Source organism: Fistularia commersonii, chromosome 3 (genome assembly GCF_037954325.1).
Source record: "Fistularia commersonii isolate RoL2024-O1a breed Wild chromosome 3, RoL_Fcom_v1.0, whole genome shotgun sequence".
NCBI classification, from domain to species: domain Eukaryota; kingdom Metazoa; phylum Chordata; class Actinopteri; order Syngnathiformes; family Fistulariidae; genus Fistularia; species Fistularia commersonii.
In genome coordinates this window covers 18,875,365-18,898,206 of record NC_141286.1, presented here as the reverse complement: position 1 = coordinate 18,898,206, position 22,842 = coordinate 18,875,365, and the positions used below count along the sequence as shown (strand labels likewise).

The 22,842-nt window shown below is 39.3% G+C and overlaps 1 protein-coding gene across 1 annotated transcript; it reads right to left on the bottom strand.

The window, feature by feature from the left end:
* Positions 1–1,365: 1,365 nt before the first annotated feature.
* slc6a5 (solute carrier family 6 member 5) lies at positions 1,366–20,994 on the bottom strand. The gene is made up of 16 exons (XM_086140381.1): positions 20,880–20,994; positions 20,265–20,779; positions 19,092–19,239; positions 18,382–18,513; positions 18,105–18,278; positions 16,884–17,034; positions 15,637–15,769; positions 14,308–14,442; positions 14,122–14,225; positions 13,148–13,272; positions 12,734–12,846; positions 9,745–9,876; positions 8,995–9,094; positions 5,392–5,492; positions 3,344–3,511; positions 1,366–2,616 (listed from the first exon to the last, which is right to left on the bottom strand). The coding sequence occupies exons 1-16, from the start codon at positions 20,992–20,994 to the stop codon at positions 2,461–2,463; spliced, it is 2,502 nt and encodes an 833-aa protein (XP_085996507.1). The 3' UTR covers positions 1,366–2,460.
* Positions 20,995–22,842: the final 1,848 nt, after the last annotated feature.

Here is a 22,842-nt window from a genome sequence, read left to right as displayed (position 1 = left end):
TTCAGAAATTCTCCAATAGTTTTTGGGTAATCTTTCAATCTATAAGCAACTGTTATTGCACCTATGATTACAGCCTATACGAAACTTATTTCTCTGTGGCTACACCACTGTTAAAAGCACAATACAGTCATTTTTTCACACAGCAACATCAAACTGCCTAGCCCACTTGCCAGGTTGGAGAAACACCAAATTGGTTGTGGGATAGACAGCGCAACTATGAACATAATTAGTTGCTAGGCCACAAAGAAAGGGTGACAACTTCACATTTTAAGAGGCTGCCATACCATTCTGCCTGCAAGGCAGAATTTCACTGCTGGAGACACGTGTATGCCACCCAAATATGGCAAATCCCGCAGTTCATTTGTGCTGGTGATACAGCACAGCTTAAAGGGAAACATGCTGATTTGCAATAATTTGACAGATCCTGATGGACCACAGTATGAATAACCAGAATGTTGCTGAGAGCCTTTTTTTTCAAATGCAAAACAATCTGATTAATGTCTCAAAACCTGGCTCGGTAGACATCTTAAGTTCCATTTGAGTTACTCGCACTCAATATTACATTTCTTTTTTAAATGATTCTTTGATCAGATTTGTTTTAAATAGAATTGTTGTAAAAAAAATCGTGAATAGCAAAAAACTTGCAGTGGCTTTGCACATAGTTTAAAACAAATTAAGTCAGTTGCACTTGCACGTTGTATAATCTCCATAAGGCTTGTTTAAGCATTCCCATGAGAGGAAGTGATGTTGCATTGAGATTTGAGAAAGTTTTGATTATGACCATTTACAGCACACTTCCACACAGCATTATCATGGCTTTCCTCTCTGTTTCCTATGCAATGAATGCTATTATTCCTGGAACTACTAGAGTAGTCCAACAGAATCAAGTATACCTGAGACCCTGATTTTATGACAAACACGCAGAGTAGCAAGAGGCATAAGTTTGAAAGGGCAAAGAGGTCTCTGGAGCTCACAAACAGTTAAAAGACAAGGTACAGGTCCAGGAACAAAAGAGGCCATTGTTGAGTCTAATATTCATCTGTTCGCATGTAGCAACTCCTGTTAACACTGTAAGAACATGAAACACATACACTCACTAAATACGGGACATTTTTTCAAGTGTGCACGTTTTACATATACAAGGCTAAACATGAGGTCCAGAGATACATGAACACACACTCATCCGCTGCCATTCTAACTCTCTCCTCTGCTGGAAGCTATATTATATATTTATGTTACCACATATGAATAAATACATATATATATATATATATATATATATATACACATACATACATATATATATGTATATATATTTATTTTTATTTTTTTTTAGATGTTTTAATAATATCATCTGATGCGACATACATTGTAAAGATGGTTTTCACATTGGCTAACAACACATACAGCAATAACTACGCCATCTAAATTACTGTATATGCACAAAGTGACTATCAGATTTAGTTTTTGAGCCTTAATAAGGTCAAATGGTCAATTTATCATCAGCTAAAGGAAGAAGATACTACTTAGTGCTTTCCTACAATAGGAACGTCTTACTTAAAATTCTAGGATAATACATGTGATTTAATACAGAGAAAGAGGGTATCACAAATGGTCCCTTGGGTTCGGCGAGAAAAATAGACCCAAGTTTCTCTAAGACTGCACCGAGATCCAAGGCTAAAGTGTATCTACTGAAGTGGTAATAAGGATGTATCTGCTATTCTACAAGGGTGTAGGAGGCACAGATTCCAGATCTGGTAATATGTGTGTGCAACTCTGAATATACACACCCAGTGCTGGGTAGAGCACAATGTGAAAATAGAACAAGTGTATTTTTTTCTGAGGAGCCAGTAGATATTATTTGTATTGCCAATTGGATTTTTGTATACAGACGGAACAAAAACACTGGTTCCCGCTGTGCTCGCTCAGCCATTGTTTCTCTGTCCCCCAGTTTATGTTTTCCTGTCTCTGCTTGCACCAAGATGATTTATCATCTCTACACACAAATATGATGGCACACACACACTAAAACAGACATCCACATATGACCCCATAAGGAGCGGCTATTGTAGAGTGCAGTCTGAGCTGAGTCAATTTACGTCACACTTTTTTTTTTCTTGGAATAAAGATCCCTGGACGGGCTATGGTATAATCTATGGTCATGTTTGGGAGCCAATGATAGACCGCTTACTGAGTACAAAGCAGCAGCTCCACCTGGCTAGCCCCTCCTCCCTGAGAGAAGAAAGGAAGTGGAGAAGAAGAAGAGTAGGAGGAATAAAGACAGCCTGTTCCTACATCCATTAGGAAGACAGGAAGCATAAGTGGTGAAGCACAAAGTGGTGAAGAATGGAAGGTCGTGGAGAAAAAGAGATGGAGGAGGAGAAAGTCTGGAAGTGTGCCCTCCTGCCAGTGCCCCTCCCATACAGGTTGTATGTGGTGGGTGTGGAACGGCCATGGTTGCTACTGATAGGAACCCAGTTGGAAATCCTTAGCAGGTAGTTTAAGTCCCAGGGAGTTGGTCCCCAAGGGGTCAATCATGTTCTTGTAACGTTCTCCACGGTGCTTCATCAGAAAGGGACCCCAGTCAGGCTGAGGGGCACAGACCAGCCTCAGACGCTGCAGCAGGAGAGAGTAATACGTACACAACTGTAGTAACTGTGATTTAGGAGAAAGTTTCAAGAAGATATTATTGTTTTTTAAGGGTGAAACCTCATAGCTGGGGGTAAACTGGGTTAGTGAATGGGTCAAATAAAAAGATGTGAACAAAAGCAAGATATTTTGGTTGTCAAACCTTTCTTTCTCTCTGTTTCCCAATTCCTTTATTGGAGGAGACTGACATATGCATGCAGAATATGTGTGGCCACCAAAGACTGCCTCTTTATATAGGTGTAAAAAGTACAACCACAGACTCTGCACAACTGCTTTTAATTACCTGAGAAATTACAGTTCATATGTCTTAAAAGGAATGAATGCAGTTTTGATATTTTTTTTAGTTGTGCAAAGAAAAAAATTTCAAATGTCAAGTCAGAGAAAAAAACTGAAATTGGGGCTGTGCAACTGTAAGCAGAGACATTTTGACAGGACAGTCATGATTGTCACCTCCCGTTGACAAAAGTATTTAAAAGGGACTTGCTGGCCTCCCTGAAAAAAATAACATTCAAATTAAAACCCACTCAGCGTCAAGTCTGTGGCTGCTAATGAGTGTAGGATGAGACTGTTGATTTCCCTAACACCATGTGTGTAGGTGTGTTTGTATGTGTGTGTGTGTGTGTGTGTGTGTGTGTGTGTGTGTGTGTGTCGCATGGAAAGCAGACAAAACATTGTGACTAAAATGAATTATTACCTCAATTATGGTGCCAGGTGCAAGGTGCATCTTAATGAAAAACATAATTGGGATCCAGATGACAGAGCAGATTACCATGAGCCAACCCATGACCATGGACCATGTAGGGTAAGTGTAGTCCTCATAGGTCATCACATTCCACTGGTACAGGCTCAGCCCCAAGATGCCCTGCAGAGAAGGGAGGATGGTTGTTATATTTAATACTTGAGCTTTTAGATTTAAATGCTACAGCAACTTGAGTCAAACCCATCAAAGCTAGTAGTAGTAAACTTCATAGAATTGTAACTTGGTCCTCAAACATTGTCTTTTAAGATTTGTCTGTTGTTTTGCTGTTTTTTTTTTCTTTCAATGTCTGAGGAATTTTACAAGCCTTACTAGCAAAAAATAAACCCTTCATATCCAGGATCTTTGACAGATATATTTTGTTATTTGTGATTTACAAGATTTGTAGAGACTTCACAAACAAAAGCTAAAGACCCCAAAATGTTGTTTTTCAGAACTGGGTTGTGGCAATGTATTAATAAATGCTAGTGTCATTTGAATAATCAATGACTGTATAACAGCCACATCATCGAGCAATATACATGAATATTTATCTGTTAATTTGTTGACTGATTGACTGACTGACAGATTGACTGATTAAATGATTGATTGATTGGCCAAAATTCCTACCTAGAACTTTCTGCATTGTTACCCATAGCTTCAGTGCACTGCTCGACTCACACTCAATGATAAATGATATTACATTTACTGTTACGGTTAACTTGATAAACTTCTTTGTACAAGAGAGAGAGACTAACTGTAGCTGAACGCCATGGTTTTTGCTAAGTGTGTGGTTAAGTGTGGTTCAAGACCTGAATGGATTCACAATGACGTAAATGGTACAACCTCGAGCATATTGTTTTACACACAGAACTATATCAGGATATGGAGGCTAGACACATCTTAATTTACCTTTCTGTTTCTGTTGAGCTTTATGGAACACCATGTAGCTACACCGGGCATACAGTATGAACAGACCTACTGTGAGTAGCAGAAACTGGGATAATGAAAAACCTACTGTCTATTTCAATATATTTATATGCAAGCCAGCTCCTGTTCAGATCAGCTGACCCACAAAAAGAAACAAATCCATCTTGCAGGGATCATACTCTTTCTGTCATTAACAATGGTTGTGGGAAGTGGGATTTTATTGGAATATAACTGGTAGGACAAATAGCTCATATAAATGTTTGTCAAATAGCTCAAATAATAAATACTACAAATTGAGATATGGTTTTAATAAATTATCTTGTCTTAACTCCACAAACAGAGGCCCCCTGCGGAAATCGAACCAGAATTCCTCATGCTGCGAGATGGAAGCATGAGCCATGAGGATATGATTCCTCAAATTAATAAATATATCAACTAAAAGCTGTAGCTGTGTATACTGCCCTATATGAAGCAGAGGTTTCTTGTAAATTCAGTTATAAAAATAGGAAGCCAATATGGACAGCAGATGAGTCTGAGACGAATTAGGACTAAATAAAGAAACAGAGAATACGAACATGAAGAAAAATCGATTAAAAAAACATTAAAAAAAGGATTAAATCAGCCAGGGGTTGCAAATCAATCCACTCCGATCGGAATCTTCATCTTTGTTTAAAAGTAACAGAATTACCAGTCAGTTGACTGTTGCTTCATCTGTTGCTACAGTTGCCTTCATTGCAATTACTGACGTTAATGTTGACCAGGTTTCAACACTGAAATGCTGATGAAATGGAATTACTCAGAAAATTTAGCAGAGTCACCCAAACTGTGCTATCTACAACGGCTTAACTTAACACTGACCTCATGGTAATTGCCATTTTGAAAACCATGACACCATTTTGAAAAAAGGAAACACCATGACGCTTTGTGGCATTGCAGGAATTGAAAAGGAAAGAAAAAGGTATCTCATATTCCAGTGGACTGGAAGCAGCATCTTTCTAGGTCTTTTCCAATGACAAATCAATGTACTTGGAAGGTGGCAGTGAAAATCAAATTATTTTCTACATTCGTGTGTGTACCGTTAGAATGGTTGGAGTCACAAAGGCCCAGCAGACTCTCCAGAAGTTGTTGGGCTGAAAGCCAATCATCATTTCAATGTCCTCGCAAAACCTCTGTAGACCTGTGGAGAATAAATAAATGAATGCAAAAAATGCCTCATAAAATAAAAAACAGAGGAATTCGAGACAATCGAGAGGAACACAAAGGGTTTAAAAGGTCTCTTCAAAACAAACCTGGCAAAATTCAAACCATACTCATCAATGTGTGTGTCTAGGAGAGACACAGGCAGAACATAAGTCCTTCGTCCCTGGGGAAACATTGCAGAGCAGATGGTTTCATTCATCTGCCCTTATTGACAAATAACAGTGAGTGACACGATGAGACAGAGTCGCACTGTCATTTCAGTCTGTCACCTGCACTGATTCTCTGACAATCTGTAGCAGAGCTGATCGCTTCATGCTTTAAGAAATCTGGCCACGAGACATCTGGCTGATTTCCTGTGTGACTGCAGGGACATCTAGTGGTCACAATATCTACAGTAAAAGTACAGTATTATACGCAGGAGAAATGATGGGCTCGAGAGGGTTAAACATTTATCGTAGTTCTACTGAGGTGACAATTGGAAAAAAAAAACAAAGAGAGACAGTTATGAGTTTACTACGTATGACATTAAGTTAGATGTCTGGTTTAAGGATAGCCTATCCCGGCTTTCTTTCAGGGAGAGGCTGGGTGCTCCCTGGTATGGACACCAGTGCATTACAGGACCACATATAGAGATGTACAGCAATCACTCAGTCATCCACACATCTGGGCAATTTAGAGTATCAAATTATCCAGCTCTTTGTTTTGGAACTGTTGGAGGAAACCCACACTGACACAGGGAGAAGAATACTAAATTGCTCTAGTGAAACCACAGACACTTTGTATAAGAAAGAGCAAATATCATCTTCATGTAATGAGAATCAAGTTGTTTGGTGTGTGTAAAGATGCTTAAAAGATACAGTGATTACACCAGGAATATTTGACACTTTGGTCTACTGGAGAGAGGGATAATCTGACAAGCTTGCAAAGAGGTCTTGCTTGGACATGAGAAGTCCCTTTGATCCTTTGGGGGAGTCAGATAAGAGGAGGATGTTGGGAAAACTTTATCAAAGTTTCCATCTTTATCAACTCTTTTGACCCCTTGCACAAGCCTGTGGGGACCTTGAGAAGCTCCTCTAGCAAGAGATACAGTGTCTGTGCAAGCATACAGCAAAGAGCACAATTGCCAGTCTTTTCTCTGGTAAGAAGACTGGGTTATTGTCCTGTTGCTGTTTCCAGTAAACCAAACAACCTGAAAGTTCCTCTTTATATCATATGTAATTATTCCCAAACATTGCAAATGTCTAGTAGTGTAAATGTTATAAATTTTCATTACGCACCAGAAAAAATATATCATGTATTATATTCTTGAAAAGAATTCCGCACATACAGAATTCACCACATACAACTATATCTTGTAAAATAATCCATAACATGGTTATCACCCTTCCGACTGATCAGAATCTGTTTTATGTGGTTATGTGCTTATTTGTATATACATATATACAGTGTGTACATATATATATATATATATATATATATATATATATATCCCTGAGACAGTCCCAAACCCGGATAAATGCAGTGGGTTGTGTCAGGAAAGGCATCCTGTGTAAAATGTGTGCCAAAGCCAAATATGCAAATCTCATACTGGATCAGTCGAGGCCCAGGTTAACAAGAACTGCCATTGGTGCCAATAATCTACAGGGTAACCGTGGAAATTGGGCTACTGCAGGTCGAAGAAAAGGAGGATGGCGTGTTCGGAAGCAGAGAGAGAAGAGGAGAGGCAAGAGTCTGCGAGTAGGGACTCTGAATATTGGGACGATGACAGGAAAAGATACAATTGGTTGGCATGATGCAGAAAAGGAAGGTGGAGATACTGTGTGTTCAGGAGACCAGGTGGAAAGGTATTAAACCTAGAAACTGGAAATTGAAGGTGTGATGGTCTATGGTTTTAGAAGCTAGACCCCAGAGTTGGGATGTGAGTTCGAGGAGAAGGAGAAGTTCTGAAATGAGTGAGATGAGGTGATGCAGAATATACCCAGAGATGAGAGAGTGGTAACTGGTGCAGACTTCAATGGACTTGTTGGTGCCGGCAAAAGAGGTGATGAAGAAGTGATCAGGGCAGGTTGGGTATCCGGAATAGGAACACAGAGGGACAGGCAATGGTAGACTTTTCAAAAAGGATGGAAATGGCTGTAGTAAATACTTTTTCCCAGAAAAGACAGGAACATGGGGTAACTTATAAGAGCAGAGGTAGGAGCCCACAGGTAGACTACATCTTGTATAAACAAGGTAATCTGAAAGAGATCAGTGACTGTAAAGTACTGGTATGTGAGAATGTAACCAGACAGCATAGGATGATGGTTTGTAGGATGACTTTGATGACAAGGAAGATCAAGACGACAAAGGCAGTGCAGAGGACAATGTGGTGGAAGCTAAAAAGGGAGGAGTGTTGTATGATTTTCAGGGAGGGGTTCTCTGAGTGGTCAGAGCTGACTGGACAACCACAGCTAATGCTGTGTGCAGGAGTATATACAGAGAGACCTGTTACCAAAGAAGTGGGATACCCAGTCAGCAGTACAGGGAGGTACTGCGTAAGGTAAAGATAGAGGTGGCAAAGGCAAAAAAAAGGGCTTACAATGACTTGTATGCTCGGTTAGACAGTAAGGAGGGAGAGAATGATTAATAAGGGTTGACAAAACATAGAGATAGAGATGGAAAGGATGTAAGGCAGGTCCGTGCGATTAAGTACAGAGAGGGAAATTGGCAAATGCTAGAAGAGTGATGGGAAGATGGAAAGAGTACTTTGAAGAGCTGATGAAAAAAGAAAATGAAAGAGAGGGAAGGTCAGAAGAGGTGACTATTGTAGACCACAAAGTAGCAGAGATTCATAAAAGTGAAGAGAGGAAAGGAAACCTCTATATTTTTAATGTTTTTCACTTTTGAAAAATATTAAAAGATCCAAGTTTTCTGCTGTGCCACAAAAACGTTTTTTCAGCTGACATTTCATTTAAACTGTCTGATGAGCAAATTACCAAATTTCATTCATGTCACTTGATTATGATGAAGTAATGCCCTTTCGTGGGTTACACTTTCAGGGAACTAAAGGAAGACCAATGAATTTATTGATTGTTAGTTCATCTTGTTTGTTTGTTAAACCCGTACATTTGTGTTTTTTTACATTAATTTGCTTTTTTTTTATATTTTCAGATTCATCAATTCCTTTATTTGAAGCTGCTGTATCAGTTTGATTTCAACCAAGTGTCCCCTGATAGACATGGTCTGTTTGTCTAAATTGCCATAATTTTTAATGTATATATTCATCAAAAGAATTTGCAATTCAGGAGTACAGTAATTAAGCTTTAACTAATTTTTATTTTCTGTATTCAAGTTAGTTAATTGAATGTTCAACATAGCATCCTTGAAAGTATCTGGTGGTTGAACAATTAATGTTATCAGAGGATTCAACACTAGATTTGTTTTTTTTTCCCCTTTTTTTGCATTTGATGAGTTTCTTAAAAAGGAGTGGCAGTACTCACCATACAAGTATGAAATTCCCACCAGCTCAAAGATGGCAATGATCACCAAGGAATAGGATGCAGCATATGTGTCCACCAACTGTAGCATGTACATCCCACTCTGTCAAACATGGAAACACAAAGTGAAGTTTTACTGATATTACAGGATTTTTCTTAAAAATTCTTCTTTAGCTGACTGAGTCATGGTCATTCACACTGACTGGCTCATGAGAAATGACATATCTAAAAGCAAACTTAGGCTGGATTTTTAAAAGACTCGATTTCTGTTGTCCCACTTAGTAAGCCTGTCTTCTGAGAATATCCCTCTGCATGTAGAAATATGCCAGATTACTCAGAAAACGCAACACAGTAGCAGCAGAAGGCACAAGCTCCCTTGCTGCTGCTTTTCTGAAGCTTGTGGAATATATCAGAATCTACAAAGATCACAGACTTATCACAGAATTCCGTGATCAGAAGGACATTGATTTTCCATCAAAAAGATTCTGGTTAAAAAATGAAAGTGGCGTGATGCTAACATCAGACAGATATCGAACCAGAAAAATATACATTTTAAAGTCTTTCCAATGCCATGTTTCATGGAAGTCAACATCTAGAAATTTAAAAGATGCCAATATCTAAATATAATTGTAATATTAGATTTCCTTCTGAGATGTAACCTAATGACAATATATCTGTGAAAGCCTGACATCTGCCGTTAAAGTTTACAGGCTGATGTATAGTAAAAGTGGTGTGTTTGTGAACTTGTCACACCTCTGTGATCATGGGAAATCCAAGGATAAAGAAGGAGATACAGCAGACCAAGGTGAAGATCGGTTTGTGTTTCCTCAAGTATTTTGGGAATTCATCGGAGACGGATGTAACGATGGTCTCTATGGTTGCGAACTGTAGAGAAAGAGAGAAAAAGTAAAGGGAACAGAGACATTTTGGTTGAAGAAAAACGATTGGTTGAAAACTGCCCAAAGGCAAAATAATTGTAGACATGCTGTTTTTAGGCAGTCAGAAACACATAAACCTGCATATCCGGAAATCATTGTCTTATTACTGAGAACTAGCCAATGATGCTAATATACTGTATGTCAACTTTTATTAAGGTTAGGTTTAAAAATGGATACTGGTGTTGATGTAAACATGATGCTCCAAATTTGTGGTAAAATTATGGAGAAGGGGTGTTTAATGTGTTGAAACGTGACACGAAGAAGAACTTTCACATTTCGTCAAGCGGGTGACACACTTGGAGTGAAGATGGATTCATCCAAATACGATTTTTGTCTTTCATTTTGTTTTTGTTTTTAACCAAAATGTTGATGTTTCTACACTTAAATAAACAGGATTATTGTAACCTAGATTGAGAACAAATTTAAAAACAAATCAACATGAAAAGTTACAATGACACTCAAGGGACCTGACAGATGTAGTCAGATAGCTCTCAGGACTCAGCAAAGTGTAAAGAGTGTATGAAAAGAAACAGGTGAATTGATGATGATGATGATGTTTCGTCTATGTGTGTGTGTGTGTGTGTGTGTGTGTGTGCGTGTGGGTGTGTGTGTCTGTATGCGCGCACACTGCCAAAACCCATTGGCGCCAAGCTATCTGACACTTCTTCTCCTGAGCTCCCAAAACTAATTTCCCGTCAACATCCCAAGCCTCTTACTGCTGAGCTGTTTCCTACAACAAAGCCACCAGCTTCTCCTCTGAGCTGCCAGAGCAAAGTAACATCATCATTTACCGTTGCTGTTGTTGGCTCATGTCTTAGTGTAACAGCTCTGCCCTCTGGTTCCTGGCTCAGCTCAGGAGCATGACTGTGCTCTTGAAGGAATTGCTGTTTCATCTGGAATTGTTTGCCGAGGTTTGAAGCTGGAGGCACTTTGGACTTTAAAACACATTTGAGAGACTTCTGTGTTTGTTTCTAAAACTCATCAGACTTTCACTTACTTTTTAGAAGTTAGGCTGTTCATTAGTTGTGTACTGTTATGCACTGACATTTATTCTGTTTGAGTTTTATTGGTAACATGTTACTGAATAAATTCGGGTTCATATATATGGGTCAAAGGAGCCTCATTATGTGTCTATTTTAAGAATTCAAGCCCCATATAGAGCTTTCTTTCACTGTTGGACAGAACTTGTGATTGCATGTTTGTAAATCTAAAAATTTTACCATCACCATTATCATCTACATTTGGCATTTTTGAAATTAAATTAATTTGGGATTCAATTTTTAATTTAATCAATATTGTTAAAAATATAGGTACATCAAAAAGGGCTTCTTAATATTGTGGATTTGATGTAAAGAGCAATAATCTAAAAAGAATAGATAAAAATTAGAATTAGATATAGTAAAAGCAAATGCATATACAAGCTAACTTTCGCAGAACAGCTGAGAACATCTTGCTGAATTTTTAACTGCTTGGCCTATTTAGCCTAATGACAAGTGAACTTCTAAAAACTACAACTTAGTGTGCCCTCAAGCCATAGCTGTGTGTGTGTGTGTGCATGCGTACGAGTGTGTGTGTGTGTTGAGTGAGGAGGGTTATGGATTTGCAATGTGGCTTGTTATCACACACTGTACTTCACAGTGACATATTTGTAGCATGAATTAATAAGTGTGACCTCTTATTGTGTGTGTGTGTGTGTGTGTGTGTGTGTGTGTGTGTGTGTGTGTGTGTGTGTGTGTGTGTGTGTTGAGTTGAGGGGGGTTATGGATTTGCAAAGTGGCTTGTTAACACACACTGTACTTCACAGTGACTTATTTGTAGCGTGGATTAATAAGTGTGACCTCTTATTTATGGGCAGACTTCGGTCTGGACACTTAAAACACAAGTTCCAGCCATTTCCTGCCAAATGTTAATGTTTTTCATGATTTTTGAACATTTTCTCTAAAGTATATAGGTTTTTTACCATTGGTAGAATTTATTATTGTTCGTCGTATCATGAATGTCCTATTTTCCAGAGAATTATGAAATGATTCAAGGTAATTTGTCAATAACTGTCTACTTGCTTATAAGAATCTCCTCTGTTGCTGATGTTAATTTTTTTAACCATATTAGGTTCACTAATAAAAAGGGTGCATGAAGAACTTTTTCAAATGTGTGACAGCAACCTATATGCAAGTTTTGCTGAGAAGTGGTGACAGGGACCTCTACTGCCAAATGTGGTAATTACTATGTAATGTTGCCAAGAGTCACATTTTCTTAGAAGGTATAGCCAGGGAAACTTGACAGACCTTTTTCATATTAAGTTTAGTGCAGAGACGTTCATCCCTGTGCTGTCATGTCAAATGAAAAGTTCAAGTAACAAGAAGAATATGATCAAGTGCCACAACGATTTACAAACTACTCAAGCATAGCATCTCAATTAACAATTGTGTAAGCCAGTGTGGTATTTATAGAGTTTAAAGCAGCAGTTTTCAAGAAAAAACATTTTTCTATTTGTACTTTTAACATGTAGTTGTTCACTAACTTATGAGCAATGATACTCTGCTTTTAGTCCATCAACCCAATTCACACATCCTTGATTATGTTTGTCATTGTCTAGAGAAAATTGTTAAGAGAAAACAACAGTGTATTAGTTTGTTTATCACAATTGATAGTGGTTATATTGGACATTTGTTGGCCTTAACAAGCTGCAGAGATGATGGTGGTCACAAGTTTCTGGCAACTTTATTTTTAGGGATTTGGGCTGGAACATCCCTTTGCTATTTCACGCATATAAATGGAGACATAAACACAGAAAGAGTGGTTACCATGGTATCCAGACCGAGTGTCAGGAGCATGAGAAAGAAGATGATTGCCCAGAAGGGAGACAGGGGGAGTCTGGTCAGGGCCTCAGGGTATACCACGAATGCTATGCCTGGACCTAAAACAAACAAAGACAAAAACAGACACATACACATACACATACACATACACATACACATACACATACACATACACATACACATACACATACACATACACATACACATACACATACACATACACATACACATACACATACACATACACGTAAAGATGCATGCATGCGCCATAAAAACACACATACACACAAGAAAGCAAACAAAGTATTTCCAAAGCAAAAAGGATTTGTTACAGTGTGTTTCAGGGAGCAGCACTAGTTTGCTGCTTTTGCTGATGATACTGCTGTTTGGAGAGCTTACCTTCATCTGCCACTTTTTCAATTGGCACCTTCAACTCATGTGCCATAAAACCAATGACTGAGAAGATAACAAATCCAGCAAATATACTTGTAGCACTGTTTGTACATGTCACTATAATAGTGTCCCTGCAGAGGGAAATGAGGAAAGAGAGAAACACGATCTGAATAGGGACATTTCATTTCAAAGGGCAACAATATAAAAACTCAAAACAAAATTCTTTAACGATCTGGACAACACTTTCTCGGGAAAGAGTTTAAAAAATCTAAAGGCATAGACAAACTGTCTACAAGTGGAGGGTCCTTGAATGAATTGGACAGTTATAAGCGTTGCTACACTGGAGTTGTAACATTATATTTTAGGACTTTTTACATTAGTCAATTTGTGTGACAAAAAAGCAAAACATAAACATACACCTTGCAGTGGAAAATCCAGAATGCATGATGTGCACGATCAGCAAATAAAATAAATATGATAAATAAAAAAAATGTTAACAAAATGTATTTCATTTTACATTACATGGATCTGTAGGTTACTTTTCTTATCGACTGACTAATGTAGTTTACTTTTTGTGCAGGGACATGCAAAATGACAGCAGTTAAAACATCTCAAGGTAATAAAAAGGTAAACTACATAAGTCTGTGTATAAGAAAACCCAAACTTTGTGTCACATGGAGGTTAAATTAACCTTTTTAGTTTAAACTTCCTTGCATTTGCTTTATTATGTTTTATTGTATTTTATTTTGTTTTATATGCATTTCCAAAATGCGAATCGCAACACATGTAACCCCTGAATTTTCACTATTTTTTAAGGGGTAACAAAATGCCTTAAATGAAGGAAAATGAAAGAAATAATTAAATACTGTCTGCAAAGGTGGCATTTATTTTTGACATTCTGATCAAAAGCGCAAGTGTAGTGAAATGTGACAGTTTGAATTTTTTTTGCCAGAAACATAGTTTACCTTTTGTGTGTTTACCTGTAGCAGTTATTGTGGAACTTATTGTAAGAGGAGAGAGTTATTAAGCCTCCCCATGCTGCTGACAGAGAAAAGAAGATCTGAGTGGCTGCATCTTTCCACACCTGATTGAAAAGGAACACCGGGTAAAGAGCTGGGCAAGACAATCCAGGAAAAATGTAGTTGCCTGAGCTGAGCCGTATATACCTTTGCATCATTGAGTTTCTCCCACTTTGGTGTGATAAAGTACAGAATGCCATCAAATGCCCCGGGGAGTGTCACCCCTCGGATCAGCAGAATCACCAGGACCACATAGGGAAACGTGGCTGTAAAATAAACCACCTGACCAGAGGTGAGACAAGTTAAGGTGATGTAGAACAGTTTGATTTACATTATTGTGCTTAATCAGGAATCTGTACAAAATGTATCTGTATACAAACAGTGTGATTGGGTTATGTGGAAAAGCATATTACAATAAAAAAAGATAAAAGAGGACACATTTTTGGTGATTTTTGAAAAGCATCATTATATACGTGTTAGATTATGTTCAATTTCATTGGGCCTGACAGCAAAAAATACATAATATCACTAAGGCACAATGTAAAATATCTAGATAGTTGAGTTGAGTATACAGTTGTGCTTCAGATTGTACAGGTGGATAAAATTACACTGGGAAAGCTTTTGAGGTATAGGTTTTGGGATTGGATACATATTGAATACATTTAATACAAAAGTTTCTTGGTTTCAGTATCAGTTTATGACAGTATAGTGTGAGTCATACTAATGTCCAGAAGAGGGTGCTGTGCTATTAAATTGAAATGTGTACAGTATAGCCTTCAATTGCTGCATGGATTCAACCTAAAATGTGCCTGTAAGTTTTCTGGCCACAATCCATTATATGTCATCTGCCAAATGATCGGACACAGCTAAGTCTGTCTGAATATTCTGAATACATTTTCAAGTGCCAAGAAACAATCACAGAAAAGTTACAATAAAAATTGTGCAGTTTTTAATTTAACTGCTGATATTTATAATACAACTTAGTTTCTTCACGTGTTTCTTATAATTTGTGGGGACATTGGATAACTGTTTTCTGCCGTTAGGGTAAAAAAAAATAAAGATAAAATTTTCAGGACATATACAAATAATAAAGGGAATTGAGAAAGGGAATAAACCTAAAAATCTAAAAGAGATGGGACAAATGAAGTTTTGCTCTCATAGATGTACAAAATAAGACTGCTAAATGTCGTTATGGTGGTTTGGACACCTTTCCTTGATAACATAGGGAGGCTACTGAGTGAAAATAGATATAAGGTATCCAGGATAAAAGAAAAGAAATGTGGATTATTCAACCATGTGGATTTTTTTCAATAACTCCCTTGATTAGGGTGGAAAAAACAGAGATCAACATTGTTGTTAGTCATAAAATCACAAGGAGACGGTGACACTGCACTGCAACTGCTTGTGTTCTGTTGCTGGTAAAAGTAGCAAAAAGCAACAAAAAAGTACTTCTTGGAGGATTTTTTTTTTCTTTACCTTTCCTGAAGACTTGATTCCCTTGGCCAAGGAGCAGTACACAATGAGCCAAGCAAGGAACAAACAACCTGCCAGAGGCCAGCGAATATCTCCAGGATATTCAATGCCTTTAGAGATGTGCAACACATTGTACCTATAGATGGGAGTCAAACAGCTACATTGAGCCTGGGAACAAATCTCTATGAAATACATAAGAAAAAATTATATCTGATTTAAAAAATATATCAAGGAATATTGATATCTTGGGAAAAGTAGAATTAAAAGTAAGCAGAGTTCGTCTGTCTTGATCATAATTATCAATTGCCGTAATATAATCATCCAATTATAAACTCTGAAAGAGTCAAACACTGTTGTATTGTTTTTACAGCCTGTAATGCAGAATCTGAACAGCTTTAGTAGAGTAGAACAAAATGTGGATGAAGAAAAATCAGAGTAAAAATTAAGTGCTTTAAACAGACTTTCCAACATAGTTTCTAGCATAAACCTATTCACATTCAAAATAAAACTGTTGTTATTTGTGCTTTCTATCAGTTACATTAGAAGAAAAATACATGGTAGGAAATATGATTGGGGGGCAGGGTGGTGATTTTCTGAAGGTTTGTCATCTTTGCAAAACACTAATGGGTTTTAACATTTTTTTGATTGATATTGCTTTTGGTGCATGCGAACAGAAAACATAATTTTAACATTCTTCTAGGTGTACAAAAATATTATGATTCTTACATTATACATACAGGACTGTCTCAGAAAATTAAGAGTATTGTGATGAAGTTCTTTATCCTCTGTAATGCAATTACAAAAACAAAAATGTAATACATTCTGGATTCATTACAAATCAACTGAAATATTGCAAGCCTATAATTATTTTAATATTGCTTATTATGGTCAATATCTTAAGAAAACTCAAAAATCCCATCTCAAAATATTAGAATATCATGAAAAAGTATTGTTTTGTTTTTTTAATTGCATTACAGAAGATAAAGAGCTTTATCATATTCTAATTTTCTGAGACAGTCCTGTATACTTAAGACACCAGTGCTTGAGGAGCATCACAGATATAAAACCTATCAGCTCCTAAGCCCATGATTATCAGTATTGGCAGTTTTATTATAGGAGTATCTGAGAAAATTACACCCTTAAATTCACCTTGTTTGGACAAAAGAAAACCAAGAAAATCAGACCTGTAAAGCAAAATGTCCAAGACAGCCTGCATGTGTGGTATGTGAAGAGAAGTTTAGCCAACTCACTTGAAGTACTCCTCACTGGGGCTGACATAGGTCTTGTTGCTGTCCATGGTCATATTTAACAGTTTTGTCAGATTTCCCATCATGTTTGCAGACAAACAGAAAGTGGAGTTCTTAATGGAGGTAATGTTTCTCTCCCGCAGGATGCAGGTGTCTGTTCCAATCAAAAATCAACATACATCAACATGTAGGACTGGTAGACATGCAGGTTTTCACATTAAGTTACAGCATTTTTTTGGTTCGCGGGAGGAAGCCTCAGAAACTAGAAAAAAGCAACATGAATACAAGCAGAATATACAGGTTTACCATTTTTAGGTGACCTTCATACAGTGGTTTTCAAAGTATTCCCTCCACTCAAAAACATGCTAAAATCACATATATTAATATTAATATTAATATTAATATTAACATTAATATTAATATGGCAGCATAAATGATACATTCAATTTCATTATTGGGTGAAAAACAGAATTAGATTGGGTTAGACTGGTTTTCATTTGATTTGTTGAGAAAGAAAGAAAGAAAGAAAGAAAGAAAGAAAGAAAGAAAGAAAGAAAGAAAGAAAGAAAGAAAGAAAGAAAGAAAGAAAGAAAGAAAGAAAGAAAGAAAGATGACTGTAGTTAGAGTCGCATCCAGCAGGGGTCAGTGTCGGGCTCACTGCAGCACTGCAGCAGGTCAGACTGTACAGTAAATTTGTCAAGCAAGCAGTTTTTTGTGCTGAATTCACAGAATCGCTAAAGGCAAATATTTCGCAAAATTAGACAAATTTCGATTATCTATTCGTTACAGATCGACGTCAGACACCTTCGTCGTTCTATTTTTATCCGCACAATTTAGGCTTTATTTCGTTTGAATGTCAACGCAATGGATGCAGTTTGAACTGCACATTTAGATGAACCAAAAAAAAACCATCATATTAGTTTATAGCCTAGTCATTTTCTTAGTTATTTTAAACGATTTTTGTCATGTCTGTTACTGGAGGCCTCAATTGAGAAATTACTTCTCGGGATTATCAAAAACTACAACACCAAGAGTGATTATCACCACGCGTGGAAACTGTAGACTGAAAAGAACCGCAGAGATCACGGGCCAGGATTCATTATTCCGCAGGACACCTCAACTGCATGACGCATTGCGCATTGTGGGAGAGGGTGAGGGGACTGGGTGGGTAGAGGGGGGGTGCTTTTGGTGTGTAAGTGTGCGCTTAAAAGGTGTGCGTCTTACCTAAGAGCAGCATGTCTTTGTCCTTACATTCCACCGTGTTCCATTCATTCCTACAGTTAGCCCATGGCAGTGAGCCCTTCAACGAAGCGAACAGGTAGTACAGTGTCCAGCACATTATAATATTATAGTATATGGCTATCAAGACAGATATTATCAACATGGCAATCCCGCAACCTAAAATAAATAAATGAGACGAAATATATAAATTACTCTTAAGTAGAAAGTCGTGTACAGAAATTGCTTTTGTCTTGCAAGTTGTTGACTTGTGGCAGTTTACCTTGCAGTGCAGGGATGCACTTCCATACTGATACGGGCCCCTGGCTGGCGAACTGGCCCAAGGACACCTCCAGCAGGAAGATCGGAATCCCGGCGATTCCCAACATTGTCAGGTAGGGGATGAGAAAGGCTCCTGCAAGCAGATGGAGAAGCTACAGAGGGGGCTGCTCATCTTAGACAGGGAACAATTTGAAGTGTTGGAAATCCAAGAAATTAGATTGAACATTAGTGGTTTATCAAGGATAAAAATGATGGCCTTTTTTTTTTTTTTTTTTTAACCCATGTTTTACCCTAAATAGCTCATGAATATCGCACACAACAAAAATGATAATTATAACAATAATAAATCAAAGAACACTGATGACGGCAGAAAAATATATAGAATTTAAATTTGAATTCAAAATCTGAGACATAGATTTCGGGTATTTTCTTCATTTCATTTGGATTTTTTTTCCCAGTTTTTATGAGCGAAATTTTCAATTATGTGAGTCAGTCATAGGAAAAAAATGAAATCTTGCCTGCATTTTTCCACGTTTTTGATGCTCCATTGCGGAGGTTTTTTTTTTTTTTTTTAAGAATAATTTAGCCAGGAGCTGAGTTCAAAAGATTGACTCACGAACAATAAAATGTGTTTTTATTTTTCTGTGTATTTCTTTGCTAAGCAGGTTTTTCCTGAACGTTTCTATGTTCGGGGGGGCACAAAAGTCTTACCTCCACCATTTTGGAAGGCAAGATAAGGGAACCTCCAAACGTTCCCCAGTCCAACAGCATAGCCAACCATGGACAGAATAAAATCCAGTTTATTGGACCAATTTCCCCTGGCCTTATTTTCATCTCCCCCCTCATCATCATCGTCACCCTGAGAGGAAAAACATAAGAATTCATTGAATTAAAGCTCAGTCGGATCAGTCAGACTGAGCTTAAACAATAAAAAAGTGATCCAAACCACCAGACGGGGCCTTGGGACGACAGGGATTTTATATTTACATTCATGAATAAGTGGAGAAGATCCATAGAAATCAACAAACAAACATTAAACTGCCAGATAAATGTATTCACATCATTTAAAAATTATTTGTAACGGATTAATGTTGATAAGCCCTACAATAGATGTGAATTAAAATCGTTGTGGCCAATTCTTGAAAGGCCTTGCATAATTCGAAATTGATTTAAATCATACACACACACACTCATAAATGAATGTTATGGATACTTTTTTACTTTTCACGCGTCATTGCCACATTGCAGTTGAATGTGTGTATGTGTGTGTGGGGGGGGGGGGGGGCTTCATCGGGAATCGAAATGAATCTATAATCTGGTACTTTAAAAAAAAAGAACACCTGGCTTTCTGTGCTGGATTGTCCGTGGGACATCCCTCAAATAGGACCCCCTGTTTATTACGGGTAATTTTGTAGGAAAGTAAAGAAAACAAATCCGAGGACGGGGGGGGGTGTCAGGTTTGGAGGTTGTTCCCTTCGTTCTTTGATTGGTCATATTTTGATCGAAATGACAGGATCAAATGATAAAAATAATACAAAAATCAGATTTGGCCTAAAGTGTCAGGACAAGCAGACAAGGAGCGAAACCGGCGCCAGAAACAAACATTTTCCATGCAAGAAAAACCAAACTCGTGTTTTACTAAATCGCGACACACGCTTCCTGTCACGGTACGGTGACCACCGAGCGTGGAATCTGTCACGGGTCACATCCCGAGGCAAGCATTTGGAGAATCCCACCATAAGGTTGTGCGAAACTTTAGGTGAGCACTTATCGCTCAAAACCCGACAAAACGCGCCTCATCCGGCAACACACTGGGGAAATCCCGCCCCGCAACCGACAAACACACACTCCCGATGGCGGAAACGTCTCATTTGTCTGACTCACCCCCGCCGCCGCGGTGCTGGACTGCACAGACGTGTTCCCATCTGTCCCCAGTATGATGGTGGTCTGGCTCATGGCCGTCCAGGTGCCCGGGGTGTTGTTCTGCTCCGCGGTGGCCCGCAGCGGGTCGCCCGGTGACGCGCCCCCCCCGCGGGCTGAACCGCTGGGATCTCTCCTGAAGGCCGAGTTCGCCGCCACGGATCCGGGAACCGGCGGCGCGGCGCTTTTAAACGTCCCGTATGCTTTGTTGCCCTCGGGTTCAGCCGGTTTATTTTCCGCGGGGCAAAAACTTTTCATCTCGTTGCAGGGGACGGGCGGCTGGGGCGCCGGGTGATGGTGAGGGGCGGACGGCTGAAACGCAGCCACGTTATCCGGTTTGTTTGCTGTAAGTCCCGAAGCTCCGTCCGGCTGCGTTGGGATAAAAGCGGCTGGTGCGCCGGCCGGTTGTTTGGCCATGTCTCGCTGGTCGGAGAAATCCTGGAAGATGGAAAATGTCAGATCAGGAGGACGGAGTGCGGCTCATCCCCCAACGCAGGGAACAACAACGGGTGACTTCTCTTTCTACAACGTTTTCCCGCTGCATGTTCCGACCCCGGTGACTCTACGGTTCTCATTCACCGTCTACCGGCTGTGCTGGATTGTCTGAGCGCGTCGGTGTTGGAGGGAGGAAGGGGAAGTGGGGAAGGGGGGGAAGGGAACCCTCTCTGCAAGATTCTTTAATTTTACGCCCCATTTCCCCCTCATGTCATTCAGCTGCACACATCCAAGATTCTTTTTTTATGGGCAATAGACAAGCTGCTACGGGTCTCTGCAGCTCCACTCCCCCTTCAACCCCCCGACAACAAATGCAAGATCACCGGCGTTACTAAGGCAAGCGGACCCGGGGCGTCGGAATAACTAATGGCACCCTGAAATTTAGCCTAAAGGGGGGGGGGGGGGGGGGGCTGTGTATGAGACTGGGAAAGTAAAACAAATCTAAAAAATGTAAAAATGCTGAAGTTTAATAACAGCTGATTGATTTAATGTCATCTGATAACTGGATATGCTGGGTTCATCGGTTGGTAATCACTCCCTTCAAATAAACTAAAATGCATAAAAATAGCAAAAAAAAGAACAATTACATGTTTTACATTATAATTAGTATTGGACTTAAACTTGGAAAAGACAGATTACATGAAGTTGAACCCTGCACGAGACTGTACATAATGTTAAAAGTAAAGAAAGTTTGTGTTTGGTGCATTTCAGCACCACGGACAGCGCAAGTCACCCAGCCCGCTTCGTGGATTTTTTTTTTTTTTCCTAAAAGGGGGAATAATAACACGGGGGGGAAGACAGAGGAAAAAAGTTTTACAGGTAAACAGAAAAGTAAGAAAATGAAAGTGGATAATTTTTTTTTTTTTTTTTTGAGACACTCACCATTATTGCAGAGTCCCGGCAGCAGAATCGGAAAAACGGTTGCGAAAAGGCGAGGCGATTGGAGGGAACCGCTCGCAGCCGTGCGAAGGCGCCAAGTGCAAAGCTCTTCTATAGCTCCGTGGGAAAACACCCGCTCTGCGTCAGTGCAGAACAAGGTGCCCTTCGCCTGACATTTCCTTGATAATAGGAGTTTGATAAATCATTGGCCTCGGTTTCGGATTTTTAAAGGGACAACGAGAGCCGGGACAACAGAGGTTCGCGTGTGCGTGTGTGTGTGTGCGCGTAATCCACGTGCGTTCTCGTTTACGCACGATGCAGGCGTGAGCGATGGACGATCCTTCGATGCTCATTAATACACCCGTCTCTCGCTTGCGTCCGCGCACACGCACAAACACACGCATGAGGGGTAAAACTAAACGCCAACACGAGGTTCTTAACGATTTTTCGGCTCGGTTGATGATGGAAGGGATCGGTGCGCGCCAATGTGGCTCCAAATAAAGTTGGTTTCACGCACGGTATCGGCTCAAGAGAACATGGCTCGACAGTTTACATGGCTTTTTGTCTTCTTAAATCCAGGAAAAATACTTTAAGGCCTGCAGCTAGGGTTTGTTACATCGTACAACGTGTAGTTCATATAACAAATACCCAAATTCGCAGATATTCGTAATAACAGTATCACATGGAGGTAAAAGTACTTATAAAAGTGGCAAAGGTGGGGGTTGGGGGGGGGGGGGGTTATGCGACTTTCCAACGTTCTACTGTTCCTTTTGTGCGTCACTCGATTAAAATCGTCGATCGACTGAAAAGGGCGGGCGAGATCTTTTTAAAGCTACTCATTTGTTCCAGCTTTACGCAGGGAGGAGGCGTTTACTTCCCCCCCCCCCCAAAAAAAAATCACGTGAGTCGGGAAGGAAGCGAGGGGGGGCAACCGCTGAAACCTGGAATGGAAGCTGTGAGAGTGGAGGGGGTGGGGTGGTGTGTGTGTGTATGTGTGTGTGGTAGTGCCACGCTATAGATCCTAAAGCACTGCATTGCGCATAGTATTATCTGAGACTGGTTTTAAACAAGATCAAGGTGAAGCGTGTTGTCGATCCACTCAAAACCCAAAGGACTCTGGAGGCCTCGGCGGTCTCAGCTGGTGAACCGAACCGCTTTTTAGGCCCCT

What these genes read in the sequence shown, in the direction of transcription:
- slc6a5 (XM_086140381.1), bottom strand. Translation starts at nt 20,994, where the DNA reads ATGGGGCGTAAAATTAAAGAATCTTGCAGAGAGGGTTCCCTTCCCCCC. An exon ending in CCCAGTGAGGAGTACTTCAA is followed by an intron (nt 15,770 to 16,883) that starts GTGAGTTGGCTA and finishes TCCCATCTATAG; the next exon opens with GTACAATGTGTTGCACATCT. An exon ending in TTCCACAATAACTGCTACAG is followed by an intron (nt 13,273 to 14,121) that starts GTAAACACACAA and finishes TTCCCTCTGCAG; the next exon opens with GGACACTATTATAGTGACAT.